We start from the raw sequence: 14,147 nt of genomic DNA on the forward strand, positions 1-14,147 counted from the left end.
GGGGGGGGGGGTTAGGGTTGCAGGGAGGGTTAGTATTAGAGTTACAGAGATGACTAGTGTGAATGTTACACTGAAGGTTAGTGTGAGGGTTAGTTAAAGATTTGCATGAAAGGCTAGTGTGAGTTACAACGAGGGCTGACAAGGCCAATCATGGCTCAAATTTCAAGATATTCAGCAGGAATCAGCCACAATTTGAGCAGCGTATGGTCAGCTTTAGTGTAAAATTTACAGGGAAGGCTAGTGTGAGGGTTACAGGGAAGGCTAGTGTGAGGGTTACAGGGAAGGCTAGTGTTAGGGTTACAGTGAAGCCTAGTGTTAGGGTTACAGGGAAGGCTAGTGTTAGGGTTACAGGGAAAGCTAGTGTTAGGGTTACAGGGAAAGCTAGTGTTAGGGTTACAGGGAAAGCTAGTGTTAGGGTTACAGGGAAAGCTAGTGTTAGGGTTACAGGGAAAGCTAGTGTGAGGGTTACAGGGAAAGCTAGTGTGAGGGTTACAGGGAAGGCTAGTGTTAGGGTTACAGGGAAAGCTAGTGTTAGGGTTACAGGGAAAGCTAGTGTGAGGGTTACAGGGAAAGCTAGTGTGAGGGTTACAGGGAAAGCTAGTGTGAGGGTTACAGGAAAGGCTAGTGTTAGGGTTACAGGGAAAGCTAGTGTTAGGGTTACAGGGAAAGCTAGTGTTAGGGTTACAGGGAAGGCAATTGTTAGGGTTACAGGTAGAACCAATGTTAGTGCGCGTGTTACACTAAGGGTTAGGGTGAGGCTAAAGGGAACGTTGGAGTGAGGGTTACAGAGAGGGCTAGTGTGAATATTAGAAGGAAGGTTGGTATGAGGTTTACAGGTAAGGTTAGCATGGGGAATACTGTTAAAGTTATAGAAAGGGCTAGTGTTAGTGGTAACAGGGAAGATTAATGTTCATTGTATAGGGAGGTTCAGGGTTAGGGGTCCCACAGAGGGTTCGTATGAAGAGGGAAACTTATGGTAAGTCATAGCTCTCTGCAATGGGTTTTCTGTGCCAAAAACTATCGACGTTAGTCTCCCATCACTAAAAGCTAATATCTCTCTGTAGGGTTTAGCTAGAACTAATTTTAGTTTTTTCTTAGTTTACTTTTCTTTTTCTGCAGTGTGAAGGGAAGAAAAACTCTTACCACGCACAGGCTGTACTCAATTGTTTGTCAAGTAGGAGAGAAGACTGTAGCTGTTTTTTATGATTCAAGTACGGAGAGGTAATTCCTGTCGATAAAGACAGGCGCTGACAGATATACACAGGCATTGTCCTTATCGCTGCACCACTGAACCCCCTACAGTCTTCTCTCCAACTTATGTATGGGTGAGAATTAGTGCATGCACAGCTAAAGATCATACCCCCTAATATTACCTATAGGGAAAACAGGAGAACCTCATAAAAGTAATCCTTCCCTAAACAAAAATTGTAATCTTTCTAATAATTATTATTCAATTCTCTGTGATGTGACGGCTTTAAGTAGATGGTATTTAGTGGAGTTCTCCTTCAGAAAGAACAACTCTACAGGTATAAACAAAGAACATTTTACCACTCCATCCTCCTCCCGCACAACATACTGAGCCACTTTGAAAGAGCTCAGGTACTCGTTCATATTCTGGATTTCGGTATCCTCTGTAGCATCTCGATTTCGGTCCAGGAGTTTTGAGATGGCGCCATCATCATAGTGGATGACGCTGCTGTCTTCAACATCCTTACTGTCACCTGCAAGGTATAGAGGTGACACTTTTATTAATCTCAATGAGCACAGAAGATGTATCACCACTGTTTATGACACAACAGTGCAAAAGTTATGTGTGTTCAGTGACCCTCAGCAAACCAGTCAGCTCCCAGCTGTTTAGAGGCGACAGCGAGAGGCGGCTTAACATTGGTAGTTATTGGTTCCTGTACTTTAGGGTGTCCAAAAGCATAAGAGGATTTCTGTCCAATCAAACAATTTGGGGTACACGTTTTTGGGCACTAGTAGATGGCAAGAGAATTTGAGGCCATTAGTGACTGGATGGGAAACCTCATCCGCCAAGGTAAGCTGGCACTAGAGACATTTGCACAGCCTTCTGCCTTCCTGCTCAATAGGTGTAAACATGAACGCCTGGGCAAACCAACAGTTGTCATAGGGTTATGTAGAGGGGCCTGATTGTTGACACTAATAAACTGTAATTTTCTCATAAATGTAATAAAGGAAATTAAACCTATTGAAAAATTAGACTTCCAGCCCACTCCCAGCATCTAAAAAGACAGACAATGGAGCCAGATGGCAATATAATGCAATAGGAGTTACATTCATTCATCAGTGACCGCCCAATGGCCGAAGAGGGAAGTACCTGTTGGAATCGCAGAGATTCCACAAATATTTTCTTTCCCTGCAATTATATAATCTGGCCAGTGTATCCAGGGCAGCCATCCAAAATGTTGGGGCCCCTTACACGGCTTTAGGCTGGGCCCCCCCACCATCACCCCCCACACTGAGCCAGTCACGTCAGTCTCTGACAGAGGAGCTTACACTCTAATGTCTCCCCCCACAGTCACACACTGTTATTATTAGGGATACCGTTTTCTTGATTTTTTTTTTTTGGTACTCGCCGAAACCGAATACAGAGTACCAAAAGTCCCATTAAGGAAGCCGGGCGGTGTGTAATGACCCACCACCCGGCTTCCCAATTAGCAGGGAAGCCGTCCCCATGCTTCTTGTCACTAGGTGGCGAGAAAGCATGGAGCCGGCTTTCTGGCCAATCAGGAAACCGAGCGCCGCGTAATGACTCGCTGCCCGGCTTCCTGATGTCCAAAGCTAAAGTACCGGGCTAGGCATCGGAGCATTTGGGTGAGTACTCAAATACTCGGTACGGCTGCATCCCTAGTTATTATTATACATTTCCCCTGACCGCTCCCCCAGGTTCGGCAGTGGCGCCTGATTAACCCCTCCCTCTCACTACCGTGCTCGGACAAGCTTCGGTCCGTCAGAGCAGGCTGATGCATAGCGTCGGGCAGGCTAGTGCATCGGGCATAGCAGGCCAGGCCGCACTCAATCAGGATGATTGTTTTTACCGGGCCCTCTTCTTCTCCTCTGGCCCCCCCCAACAGGCGGAACGCCAGGGCCCTTTCGCGATTGCGACCGTGGTACTTCCACCAGTGGCTGGGGCCCTGCGCTGCTAGGGCCCGGCTGCCTACTCACCTTTCACCATCGGTTGATACTGATGTAAAGATCCCGGACGGGCCCCCAGGCTGCCCGGGCCCCTTACATGAGTAATGGCCTACCCCCCTGATGGCGGCCCTGGGTGTATCTGCACCTTTAAATCATACATGTCAGTAAAACAGATACCAAACACACACAAACAGGCTTACCCAATAAAGCAAACAGGAACACATCAAAAACCGAATCTCACTGATTTAACTAGCAATAGATTTGATTGTTTGCTTTTGTTAACTGCACTTGTCATAACACTTATTCTACATTCTGCCTATGTATAACCTCAAATGCCTCATTAAAAAAACCCAAGGGGCGCTCTCCTCACCTTCAACATCATCCTTAAACAACTCTTCAGTTCCAAACTTTAAAATATCGTCCAGTTCTTGCTTTGACATAGAGCCGGATTTGGAGCCGAGCCCCGGCCGTACGACAAGGTGAGTAAGCATCATTTTCCTCTTGGCTACCTGGGTGATTCTTTCCTCCACCGATGCCCGCGTGACAAAGCGATAGATCATTACCTTTTTATTCTGCCCAATACGGTGCGCTCGGCTGAAAGCCTGTGAACAAGAGGTGAGAGGAGTGCAATGTGAAGTCATTGCTCATTACAATATCATGCAATGGTTCTCCTTTTCCTACCAGTGACATTTACCATGCCTAAAGTGGTATACCAAGAATGCATTCCAAAATGATGTTTCCCAAAGTGTGCACGGATGAAACATAATCACAGTATTATACAATGCCTTTTGAATCAAAGGATTGGCTCACACAGAACTAATATTCCAGTGCTTGGTAGATGTTGGAGACTTTATACTCCTTCTGTGTCCCGTGAACTCAACTAAAGTTCTTGGCTCTCCAAAACCTACTGTGCCTATTATGAAGGGTCCCCACATATTTATCTGTTGGATTTTTTAAATTATATTTTGGGGAATGTAAACAGAAGGAGCTGGAACACTCAAAGTTTGAACAGGAACAGAGTCCGGAATAATGACAGGAGATCTCACTGTTAGGAGTGTCCAAGGCATATAAGGATTCAAGAGATGTCTCAGCCCATCAAAATTTCAACTACAGGTGAAACTCGAATAATTAGAATATCGTGCAAAGTTCATTTATTTCACTAATGCAACTTAAAAGGTGAAACTAATATATGAGATAGACTCATTACATGCAGAGCAAGATAGTTCAAGCCGTGATTTGTCATAATTGTGATGATTATGGCTTACAGCTCATGAAAACCCCAAGAACCCCAAATCCACAACCTCAGAAAATGAGAATATTACATGCAATCAATAAAACAAGGATTGTACATAGAACAATATCGGACCTCTGAAAAGTACAAGCATGCATATGTACTCAGTACTTGGTTTGGGCCCTTTTTGCAGCACTTACTGCAATTACTTTTGCACGATATTCTAATTATTCGAGTTTCACCTGTATAACAAAAAATACTACTTTTGGGTGGTTTGACCCTTTGAAGCTAGGAATGAGTGAGGTTCATATAGGCACACACTTCCTCCATAGTTTAGATTAGCATCATTGCTTTAACATCTGGCGGTCATCACTGCAGCATGCTCATTCTACTGATAACAGCTGAACTCCAGGCTAAACAAATACTGTATAAATATAAAACAGATGTGTATTCTTACTTGACTCATGGTCCCCTTTGTGTATTTCTTCTAGATCTACGCAGTAAACTAGCATGAATCAAATTCTAGTGATTCTTTTCTGTTAAAGGAGAACTATGGGGTTAGGGCTTTTCCCCATAGTTCTACTAAGGGGAACGGGAGGACACAAACTAGCGTCCTCCCGTCACCCAAAGCTCAGTATACCGCGAGCTGCAGCTCGCGGTATACTGAGACGCCACAGCCGGAACAGATCCCGACAATTATGTCTGGATCCGCCCAGCTGCGTGAGTGACAGCTGGCTCTGCCTATCTAGAGGCAGAGCCAGCTGTACCCGCCCCCGTCCGTTCCGCTAGTCAGCGCTGGAGGATCGGACAGGGGAGGGGAGAATCCAGTCCCTCCCCTGTCACGGCTCTCTGCCGGTATGTGTTAGCTCAGTTCCCGATCTACTGAGCCGTCCTGTGACAGTTTCATTGTCACAGGTCGGCTCAGATTATGAGGCTGAGTGAAAATCACTCGCCTCATAATTCTCCTTTAAGGTTATAGCACAAGAAATGGAAACTGGTCCTCAAGGTTATAAGTGGTGAGCGACTCAATTATGTCCTTGCTCAAAAGTTCTACAATGACTTGCCAAATCCTGCTCCACCTTCCTGTTGATCCACCATATACCATGCCTGCCTGCCCTTTCATCACCTGTCTACCTTTCACTTGCAGCTCTAGTAAAATATTGTACACAAAAAAAACAGACTGACCTGGATGTCATTATGGGGGTTCCAGTCTGAGTCATAGATAACGACAGTGTCAGCAGTGGCCAAGTTTATCCCCAGACCTCCAGCTCTGGTGGATAGTAGGAAACAGAACTGCTGAGCTCCTGGAGCTAAGGAGCAAATGAATGAATAGTCGTTATAAACACTAGCCGTATTAGTCCAGTAGACAAGATGTAAAAAAAAACCATTGCAGTATGCAATGATACACACACACACACACACACACACACACAACTACATGTTCATTATTTCAGTGATTTGTATATACTGCAATAATGAGAATTGCAACTACAAACAATTACTGTTGTATAAAGTTAGCCATACACTGTCCCAGGGGTAGCCAAACTTTGGCTGGGTTGAAACTGCAAATCCCATAAGGTATTGCAAGACTTCCACAGCCACAGGTATGACTTCTAGAGGCAGAAGCAAGATAGTATTTGTAGTTTCAACACAGCTTGAGTGTTGGCGTTTGACTAACCCTGGTATAGTGTATGGTTGACTTTATATAACAGTAATTGTTTGTAGTTGCAATTCTCATTACTATACTATCTATACAATTTTACAATCTCCTTTACCAAATGCTTTCGCCTATGCTGCCAAAAAAAGGTTAATCATTGATGTATGTTTAATAGTGATATTTCACTTCCTGTCCAAGTAATAATGTTGTCACTGTGAGAGGAAGCAAGGTAAACTCTCAAATAGGGCCAAAGACAGCAATAAAAGGCTGTCAATAGAGAGATAGACCTGTCATCTGACGAGAGAGAGCGCGCGAGAGAGAGAGAGAGAGAGAGAGAGAGAGAAAGAAAGAGAGAAAAAGAGAAAGGGAGAGAGAGAGAATATATATTGCAAAAGATCTGCTTCAATACTGCTGTCATTAATACAGCTGCTGTTATTTATAGAAGTTCTGCATCTTCAGCTATTACAGCTGCTTCCAACTCATACAGCATTTGTTCCAGCTGGCAGTAATATTATCATTGTGGAGTTTGTATGTGATTAGCACAGTAGTACCATTAAACCTGTCAATTGCCTCTTGTCGCAGCCCTCCCGTGATTCCTCCATCTATCCTCTCGTACTTGTAGCCTTCGTACTCCAGGAAATCTTCAAGTAAATCCAGCATTTTTGTCATCTTTAAAAATACAAACATTGTCACTGTGTTTTTCATTGCACAATACAATCTGTCATTTCTGTACAATTTTTAGTATTCGGGGATAGGGACTTTCTGTTATCCTTGTTTAGCAACAGGAATAGTGGCTTGTCTTGTAATCTATACATCTCAGGATTTAATGACAATTATTAAAAACAGAGAAGAGACAAAGTAATGCAATTCAAGGCAGCAATTAGATCCCGGCCATTAGGTACCTCCAGTTACAATGCACTGAACCGATTGGTTAGTTTACCAGGAAGATAACACATACTTTTCTACAGTATCACTCATCGTAGGATGTCTATATACAACTATTTAATGGGTACATATTTTATTTCAGCACATTGTAATCCCATTGGTCATCATTTTAGGAGCACTCGGAGTGAGGTTTATGTTTGCTGCTCCCATGGGCTCGGGGCAAAACTTCAAGATTCACAAAAACTTGGAAAATCAGAAACTTCTGGCCGTAAAGTTTGCACGTTCCCCCGCCAGAAATAACAATCTACATACAAAGCGGTGCACAGGCTTTGCCCCTGGACACCTGAGATACAGGAGCCAATCATTTGAAGCAATAGATAACCCAGCCCTCTTTTTATTAAAAGGGTGGGTTCTCTGCATCCATATTGTCAGTGTGTCTTATCTATTGTTTTAATTTTGGCATTGGTACATGTACTCTATGGCAGTGCCCAGCTTCCCAGGTCTTTAAAGAAGCAACACTTTTAATAAACCCTTGCAGTGGAAGGGTTAACTGCTCGTTTTTCTCTAGGTTAAATAAAAAACGTTATACTCACCTGAACCGTGGAGCTGACTTGTTCTTAGACCGGTTCTTCCAGCCTCTCCCCCCCCCCAGCAGTGTTCTAAGGTCTTGTAAATCATCACGTTCTATATGCAGTGTATAGACATGAGAACCCTAGGGAACATTTCAATGCTGCAGTGTAGGAAGAGACAGGCTTCAGAGACCGGAAAAGCAGGGAGTCAGCTCAGCAGTTTGGGTGAGTATAACTTTTTTTTAGCAACTAGACAAAAGTAAAGTGGGTAGCCCCAGCAAGGAATAATAAAAGTTTTGCCCGGAGTTCTTTTTTACAATAGCTTATTATGCCTATTAGCCCTACAAATGGGCTGTTATTAATACATATGTGTTACTAATAACGATCGGCTTTATGTACAGTTCTGCTGATTCTGCTGATGTTATATGAATAAATAAAGATCATTGTACTGATTCTTCAGCATTTCACGGTTCTGTTATTCAGTCAGCAGCTTTGCATGATTGTTTCAGAGCGAACCCGTGTATTACCTTCCCACAAACGCAGCTGTTATGTGAACAATAAGAAACTTCCAGGTACCTGAGAAAAAATGAGGACTCTGTGCCCTTCGTCTTTCAGCTTCTTCAGCATTTTCTGTAGCAGCATCAACTTCCCAGAGGACTTCACTAAAGAGCCTCCATCATAGGACCCGTTTGGCAACACCGGAGCCTCCTGTGTTCAGAAATCAGGAATGAGGAAGAGGGTCATGAGTTCTGTTATACGATTTTACCTTTGGTTCTTTTGTTTAATATGGAACTAAAGGAGCAGCTGAAAAACATATTTGTGAAGTTATTTATCTGCCAATAGGATCTGTAATACTGTTCAGCCTTGTGATTCAGGTACTCAGGCTAGACAGCATAACCAAGGGGTCTGGACCACTTTGCAGGTAAGCCATACTGCTTGGTCCAGGGCCCACCCCAGCCTGTGATTGGACATCTGTCTATTCCCCCATCCTCCCTACGCAGGTACGTATGTGTAGAGGATTACAGGAGAATGGACAGATTCAGGAACATATATTAGTTCTATGTGAACAATACATTCGTTGACTTTTTTATGAATGCAATACAAGATTAGGAGGTCATTGAAACAGAAAACCTGGCCGCAAACCGGAATAATTTCTGCCCAAGGGACACCAGTGGCGTAGTACAAGCTTCAATAAACTATCCCAGCGGAATCCGGTGTTGGGCCAGGTTTCCTTCTGTTTGTATGGGCTCATATTGGAGCGAGGACATACTCCCAGCGGCAAGCACCAGGCTTATCCTTCCCTGAGCCGTAAAGGAGCGGCGCTTCTTTTATGAGTTCTTCTTACATAGGATTTTGGGGCAGGAGGGGGCAATGGCACCATGGCCACGCCCTCCAGCCACAATGCGATCGGCTGCACGGGAATGCGAAGCACATCAAGGCCTACGGTCCAAGCACTATTTTTTCTGACTGAACCGGAACGCAGTCATTGATGTGCCACTCGCTCCCATGTGGGTGATTGCATTCACTTCAATGCACCGCCACACCCCCTCCTGCCCCACAACAAAGTGAGTTGGCTGCAATGCGATCCAGTGCGTTCTGACCCCAATTGGCCCGGAGCACACTGTGGCTGGTGTGAACTAGCACTAAGAGGTATTTTTCATATCTGCCCAGATATTTACGTCAGCTTTAGATGAAAGATTATAAAAAAGGCAAAATTATTTATTTTTAGTTTTGGATAAAGTCTGAACTTCTGTCTCTACTGCAAAACTGCAAACAAACATGTTGGCTACCTAGGCAGTACATACAGAAGAGTGCTTGGTACAACAACGTCCCACTTTGAAATTAAAGCTGAAGTTTATTATGCTTATATTTTTCCTTATCTAGTCTCCCCACCCCCAATATGACAATGAAATTAACAAAAAATCTTGTTTTCATGAAATACCTTATTTTAAACCCAGTGGCATCATCACTGGGTCTCTGGCCTTTTCTATACAATGCCAGTGCTGGTGGCAGAGGCTGTACATAACTTCCTGAAAACATCACAGCTTCCTGCCTCGGTACTCCTGTCAATAGCCCTCAGCCCTAATGCAAAAAGTGGGCTGGCTCTTGGGAGGAGTTATGCAAATATTAAAGTGCCTGCATGGGTGGATGGCAGTCTAGAGAAACGGGAGATTCTAGGCAGGCTGCATTTACACCCAGACCAACCTATATTAACACCTGCATGTGATGCTGAGCCTTTATGATGCAAATAACTGAAATCCAAGGGATGAAATGGGCAGGGTAAGGACATAGAAGCTAGGGAGGACAGAGCTATGTGATGTTGGACGTCGTCCAGCCAGGAAATGAGGCAGGCTCTGACTTGCTGCAGGTTGTAACGTACAATGTGAGAAGCTCACAGTGTGCAGTTGAATAAGAAATTTAAGTAGAGGAGAGGAGCCAGTACATTGTGCAACATGGAAGGGAAGGTTTTTTTTAAGCTGAAAAAGCAGTGCAGCACCCTGCAGCAGAATAATACAAGATAGGATGAAAATGACAACAAAAAGGAGATTGTAAGTCTCTAACCACAGCAGCCACAGGAAAGAGGTATGGATGATTGCAGCATTTCTTCAAGTCCATCATGATGTTCAGCAGGGACACCTGGTTTCCTCCACCTTTGGAGTTCAACGCTTCGAAATTTCTGGTCAAGATGAACTTATAATATTTCCTACATCAGAAAAAAAGGAAATCCAGATGAATGTAAAAAAGGGAAAAGAAGGGCAGACACCTGACTCCTTTAGAAGACACATCACTCAGACTCCAGCTGTCACTTTTCCTGCTCAGGTTGGGAATGTTGAGCAGACACCTAATTGGTGATATGAATGACACATACTCTATGGGGTTGATTTATGCTTTTCATCTTATTCTATGCACCAGTGCACAGAGGCGATGAGGCAGCATTGCACATTTTTATTTTGCATCAGTGGAACCGGGCATGAGGCACTGACAGCTTCAGAGGTGGGTTGATTTCTAATATTTGATGAGTGTGTATATATATATATATATATATACATATACACACATTCATCTTTCACCTTGAGGAAGGGGTCCTTTGTGCTATCAAAACGTCAGTGTTTTAGGTCTATTTTTTGTACTTGAAACTTTTGCATTAATTACCTCATTGAAACATTGGGGTTTGAATGCTGGTGTGCTGGCTTTTTCAGCAAAAGTTTACTATGGCATCACCATGGACCAAGCGCCCCCAATACAAAATATCAGACTTGTATATGATGAATGATAGAAAAGCCCAAATTGTTAGTTGTCAGCAGAACAAGAGGTGAGGCGAAATCTTCCAATGGTTGTTTTGGTTATAGCGAAGAGGGGAATTCCTCTCTCTCTATGGAGATTTTCACTTGCTTCTTGTTGCATTTCGAGGTCAGGAAGCGAGGTGAAATCTCCCCAATGCATAAATAATTTCCTACTCTATGCAAAAGAAAAGAAAAAAAAAAAGTTTTGGCTATAAATGTACCTCAAAGAAGACTTCAATCTTCGTTTCAGAGTCTGATTAATCTTCAGTTGGAAAGAGATATTTCGACCCTGCTAAATTATTTATATTCCAAAAAATGTAATATTTTTCCAATCATTTTTATTAGCCTGTATTGTTTTGTTTTTTTAATGGAGTTGTAGTGTGTGCAGCAATATCAAATACATTTTTACAGCTTTATTTGCTTACTGGCACATACCAGATAAAAGCAAAAGAATTGGCACTTTGATAAGGTTTGAACAAAGCCTGGTATGACCCGGTGTTGCCATTTTCCTTAGTTACACCTTGGCTTTGGTATTACAGGCCATTAAAATAATCTATTTTCTAAATAATATTTATATAGGTTATTTCATGATGCTTGTGCAGACTCCTGAAGTATACATTGTGCTAAAGACGACTATAGAAACTTGCAATGATATAAGAGTGTGTGCAGGTACAGCTGCTGGCAGTCAGATGCCAGACATAATGCTAAAGGCTGCACAAGGTCCTAAACACAAAGAGGGGAGTATAACAAAACTGGAGCAGACCGAAATTGGAGCAGCTGTGCAGGGGAACCAATCAGCTTCTCTTTTTCATTTTCAAATCTTAACTGAACAAACTGAGGAGAGAAGCTGATTGGTTGCCCTGTACAGCTGCCAGTTTTTGTCTGCTCCAGTTTTGATAAATACGCCAAAGTTTACCTAATGGCCCTTCCCTGCAAGTGCAACTAAACCATAAAAGCCTGGTTGCCCTTTGATACAAATGAAGAAGAAATTCTGGTAATTATAATACAGAGTCACACTGGTTATAGTCCCTATAGATTCCACTTACTTCTGCATTTGGCTAAGCTCCACCCGCACTATTAATTCTGTTTTGGCTGGCATGTTCTTAAAGACATCCGCTTTCAGCCGACGTAGCATGTGAGGACCGAGCAAGTCATGGAGTTTTTTAATTTGGTCTTCCTTGGAGATATCGGCAAACTCTTCCAAGAAGCCGTCCAGATTGCTGCATGGAAAAAATGGCAGAGAAATCATTTTTGGCGATCAAACAGAAAAGAGAAGACTTAGCTCTGCTCCAATCTCTGCCGTTCATTCAGCAATGCAACATACAGAGCAATGATGGTGTAGAAACTGCAAAAACCCAAAGCAACCAATGTAAACAGCTGACTCCCAATTAGATCTGATTGACTGCCATAGTTGAAATGTTTGCAAACTTTAATATTGGAAATTAGAAAATGCATTCATCTGGCCAGAGCAACTCGTGTGTATACACCTTTTTTTTTAATGTAAATCTGAAAATGATGAAAGTATCGGATGTCTTTTCCTTCGTGTATATTACAATATAATAATTATTGTATTTTTAGGCAGAATATTTAATGCTCCTTCTAGTGCCCATTTTTAGATCAAGGAACCTGATTAGCAACTCTGCATAATAACTGCTGAGGTAAGCTCAGTCTTACCCAGTCTGTACTTTACAGTTAGATCAAACCTGACCCACAGATTTGCACGTAGAGAAAGGAGTATGTGCGTATGTACTTTAAATAGCCGTAGGGTTCGAGAAACCCGACCATCACACTAATATGAATTTGTTGGATATCCCATTCCAAAACCATGAGCATTAATATGGATTCTACCCCACCACCACCCCCTTCCCTCTTGCAGTTATAACAGCCTCAACCTTTTTGGGAAGGCTATTCAAGATAATATTTTGGAGTGTCTAAATTATTTGTGCCCAATTAGCCAGTAAAACATTTGTGAGGTCAGGTAATGATGTTGGGTGTAAAGACATGACTAGCAATTGGTATTTCAATTCATCCCATAGGTGTTCATTAGGGCTTTTGTTTGTTGACATCTGACCATCACACCTATATGACCTTGTTGAACATCAGATTCCAAAACAATGACCATTTATATGGAGCTGGTTACCCTTTGTGGTTGTAACAGCCTCATTTCTATTGACAAGGCTTTTCACAAGAGTGTCTGCAGCAATTGGTGATCCTCAAGCCAATAGAGTATTTTTTTAGGTCCAGTACAGCACTGGATGGAAAGACCTGCTTTGCCGCGGGAATTCCAATTTATTCCAAAGGTGTTTAGTAGGACTGAGGTCAAGGCTCTGTGCAGGCCACCGGAGTTTCTACACCCCAAACCCATCAAACTAGGTCTTTATGGAGTTGGCTTTATACATAGGAGACAGTTATGGTGGAATAGAAAAGGGTCTTTATCAAATTATTAAGTTGGAAGCACACAATATTCCAAAATATCTTGGTATGCAGTAGTATTAATAGAACCCTTAACTGGAAACACCAGAGCTCAATGGGGGTGTCTTTTGACTATATGTAGGTGTGATGGTCATGTGTCCAAAAAACACCTGAACTGAATCATCTGAAGGGGTGAGGGGTCCAAAAACTTTTAGCCATATAGCTTATCTGTAAAATGAAAACAAAAATTTATAAAATGTTCCTTTATAAGCCTATTGTGATATATTTTGAACTCAAGACCCGCATAAGACTTTTTTTTGTTGTTGTTGGTTTCAAGCAGCTTTATTCCTCATTCGTAAAATGACCACAGATTGTATAACCATTAAGTGATATTCACATTTAAATAAAATACTCCAACCCAGCAGGAAACCTTATTTGTGTAGCTTTCGCAGCAGGAGACGCTGTTAAAACGTTAAAGCTTCCAAAAACCGATGCAAATCATTGTGGATTAAAAAAAAAGGCTCTTCTTGCAATGCTGCAATCAATATGCACTCTGCGTGACTCATCGTACGCTCTCGCCCGGCTGCTGGGAACATGCGATGCCTCCCACTTATGAATAATTTATAAGTTACATTTTTCCACAGTCTCAGACAACAGATCTTAATGATGTTGACAAGATGGGAGAGGGAGGGATGGTGGTCAACCATAAACAAAGGGAAGAAAGAAAAAAAATGCCAGAGCGGGCCTGAAAGCACAGGGCAAAGCCACCAGGAAATGTGCAGTACTGCAATGCGCCGCTTAATGTCAGCAGCATGTGCTAAAAGAGACACTGTAGTAGTTTTACTGTTCTTTTTAGATATATGACCAGTTAAAGGGCTTTAAAAACTTACCACTGAGTATAAAAAATGAAAAACACAACCTTGTTGCTGTGTATAGTTGTATATATATATATA

At 42.5% G+C, this 14,147-nt stretch overlaps 1 protein-coding gene across 2 annotated transcripts in view; it reads right to left on the reverse strand.

Annotated features, from left to right (window-relative positions):
• CHD5 (chromodomain helicase DNA binding protein 5) overlaps positions 1–14,147 on the reverse strand; it is a 117,321-nt gene that overhangs the window by 26,408 nt on the left and 76,766 nt on the right. For both annotated transcript variants that reach the window (XM_018552455.1, XM_018552463.1), the window contains 7 exons: positions 11,829–12,002; positions 10,061–10,202; positions 8,075–8,206; positions 6,596–6,713; positions 5,573–5,697; positions 3,527–3,758; positions 1,549–1,721 (listed from right to left, as the gene is read on the reverse strand). In XM_018552455.1, coding sequence (XP_018407957.1) covers positions 1,549–1,721; positions 3,527–3,758; positions 5,573–5,697; positions 6,596–6,713; positions 8,075–8,206; positions 10,061–10,202; positions 11,829–12,002 — 1,096 coding nt within the window. The remainder of the gene's footprint in view (positions 1–1,548; positions 1,722–3,526; positions 3,759–5,572; positions 5,698–6,595; positions 6,714–8,074; positions 8,207–10,060; positions 10,203–11,828; positions 12,003–14,147) is intronic.

The sequence above is a fragment of the Nanorana parkeri genome, unplaced genomic scaffold, assembly GCF_000935625.1.
Source record: "Nanorana parkeri isolate BGI_ZX_2015 unplaced genomic scaffold, ASM93562v1 scaffold5, whole genome shotgun sequence".
NCBI classification, from domain to species: domain Eukaryota; kingdom Metazoa; phylum Chordata; class Amphibia; order Anura; family Dicroglossidae; genus Nanorana; species Nanorana parkeri.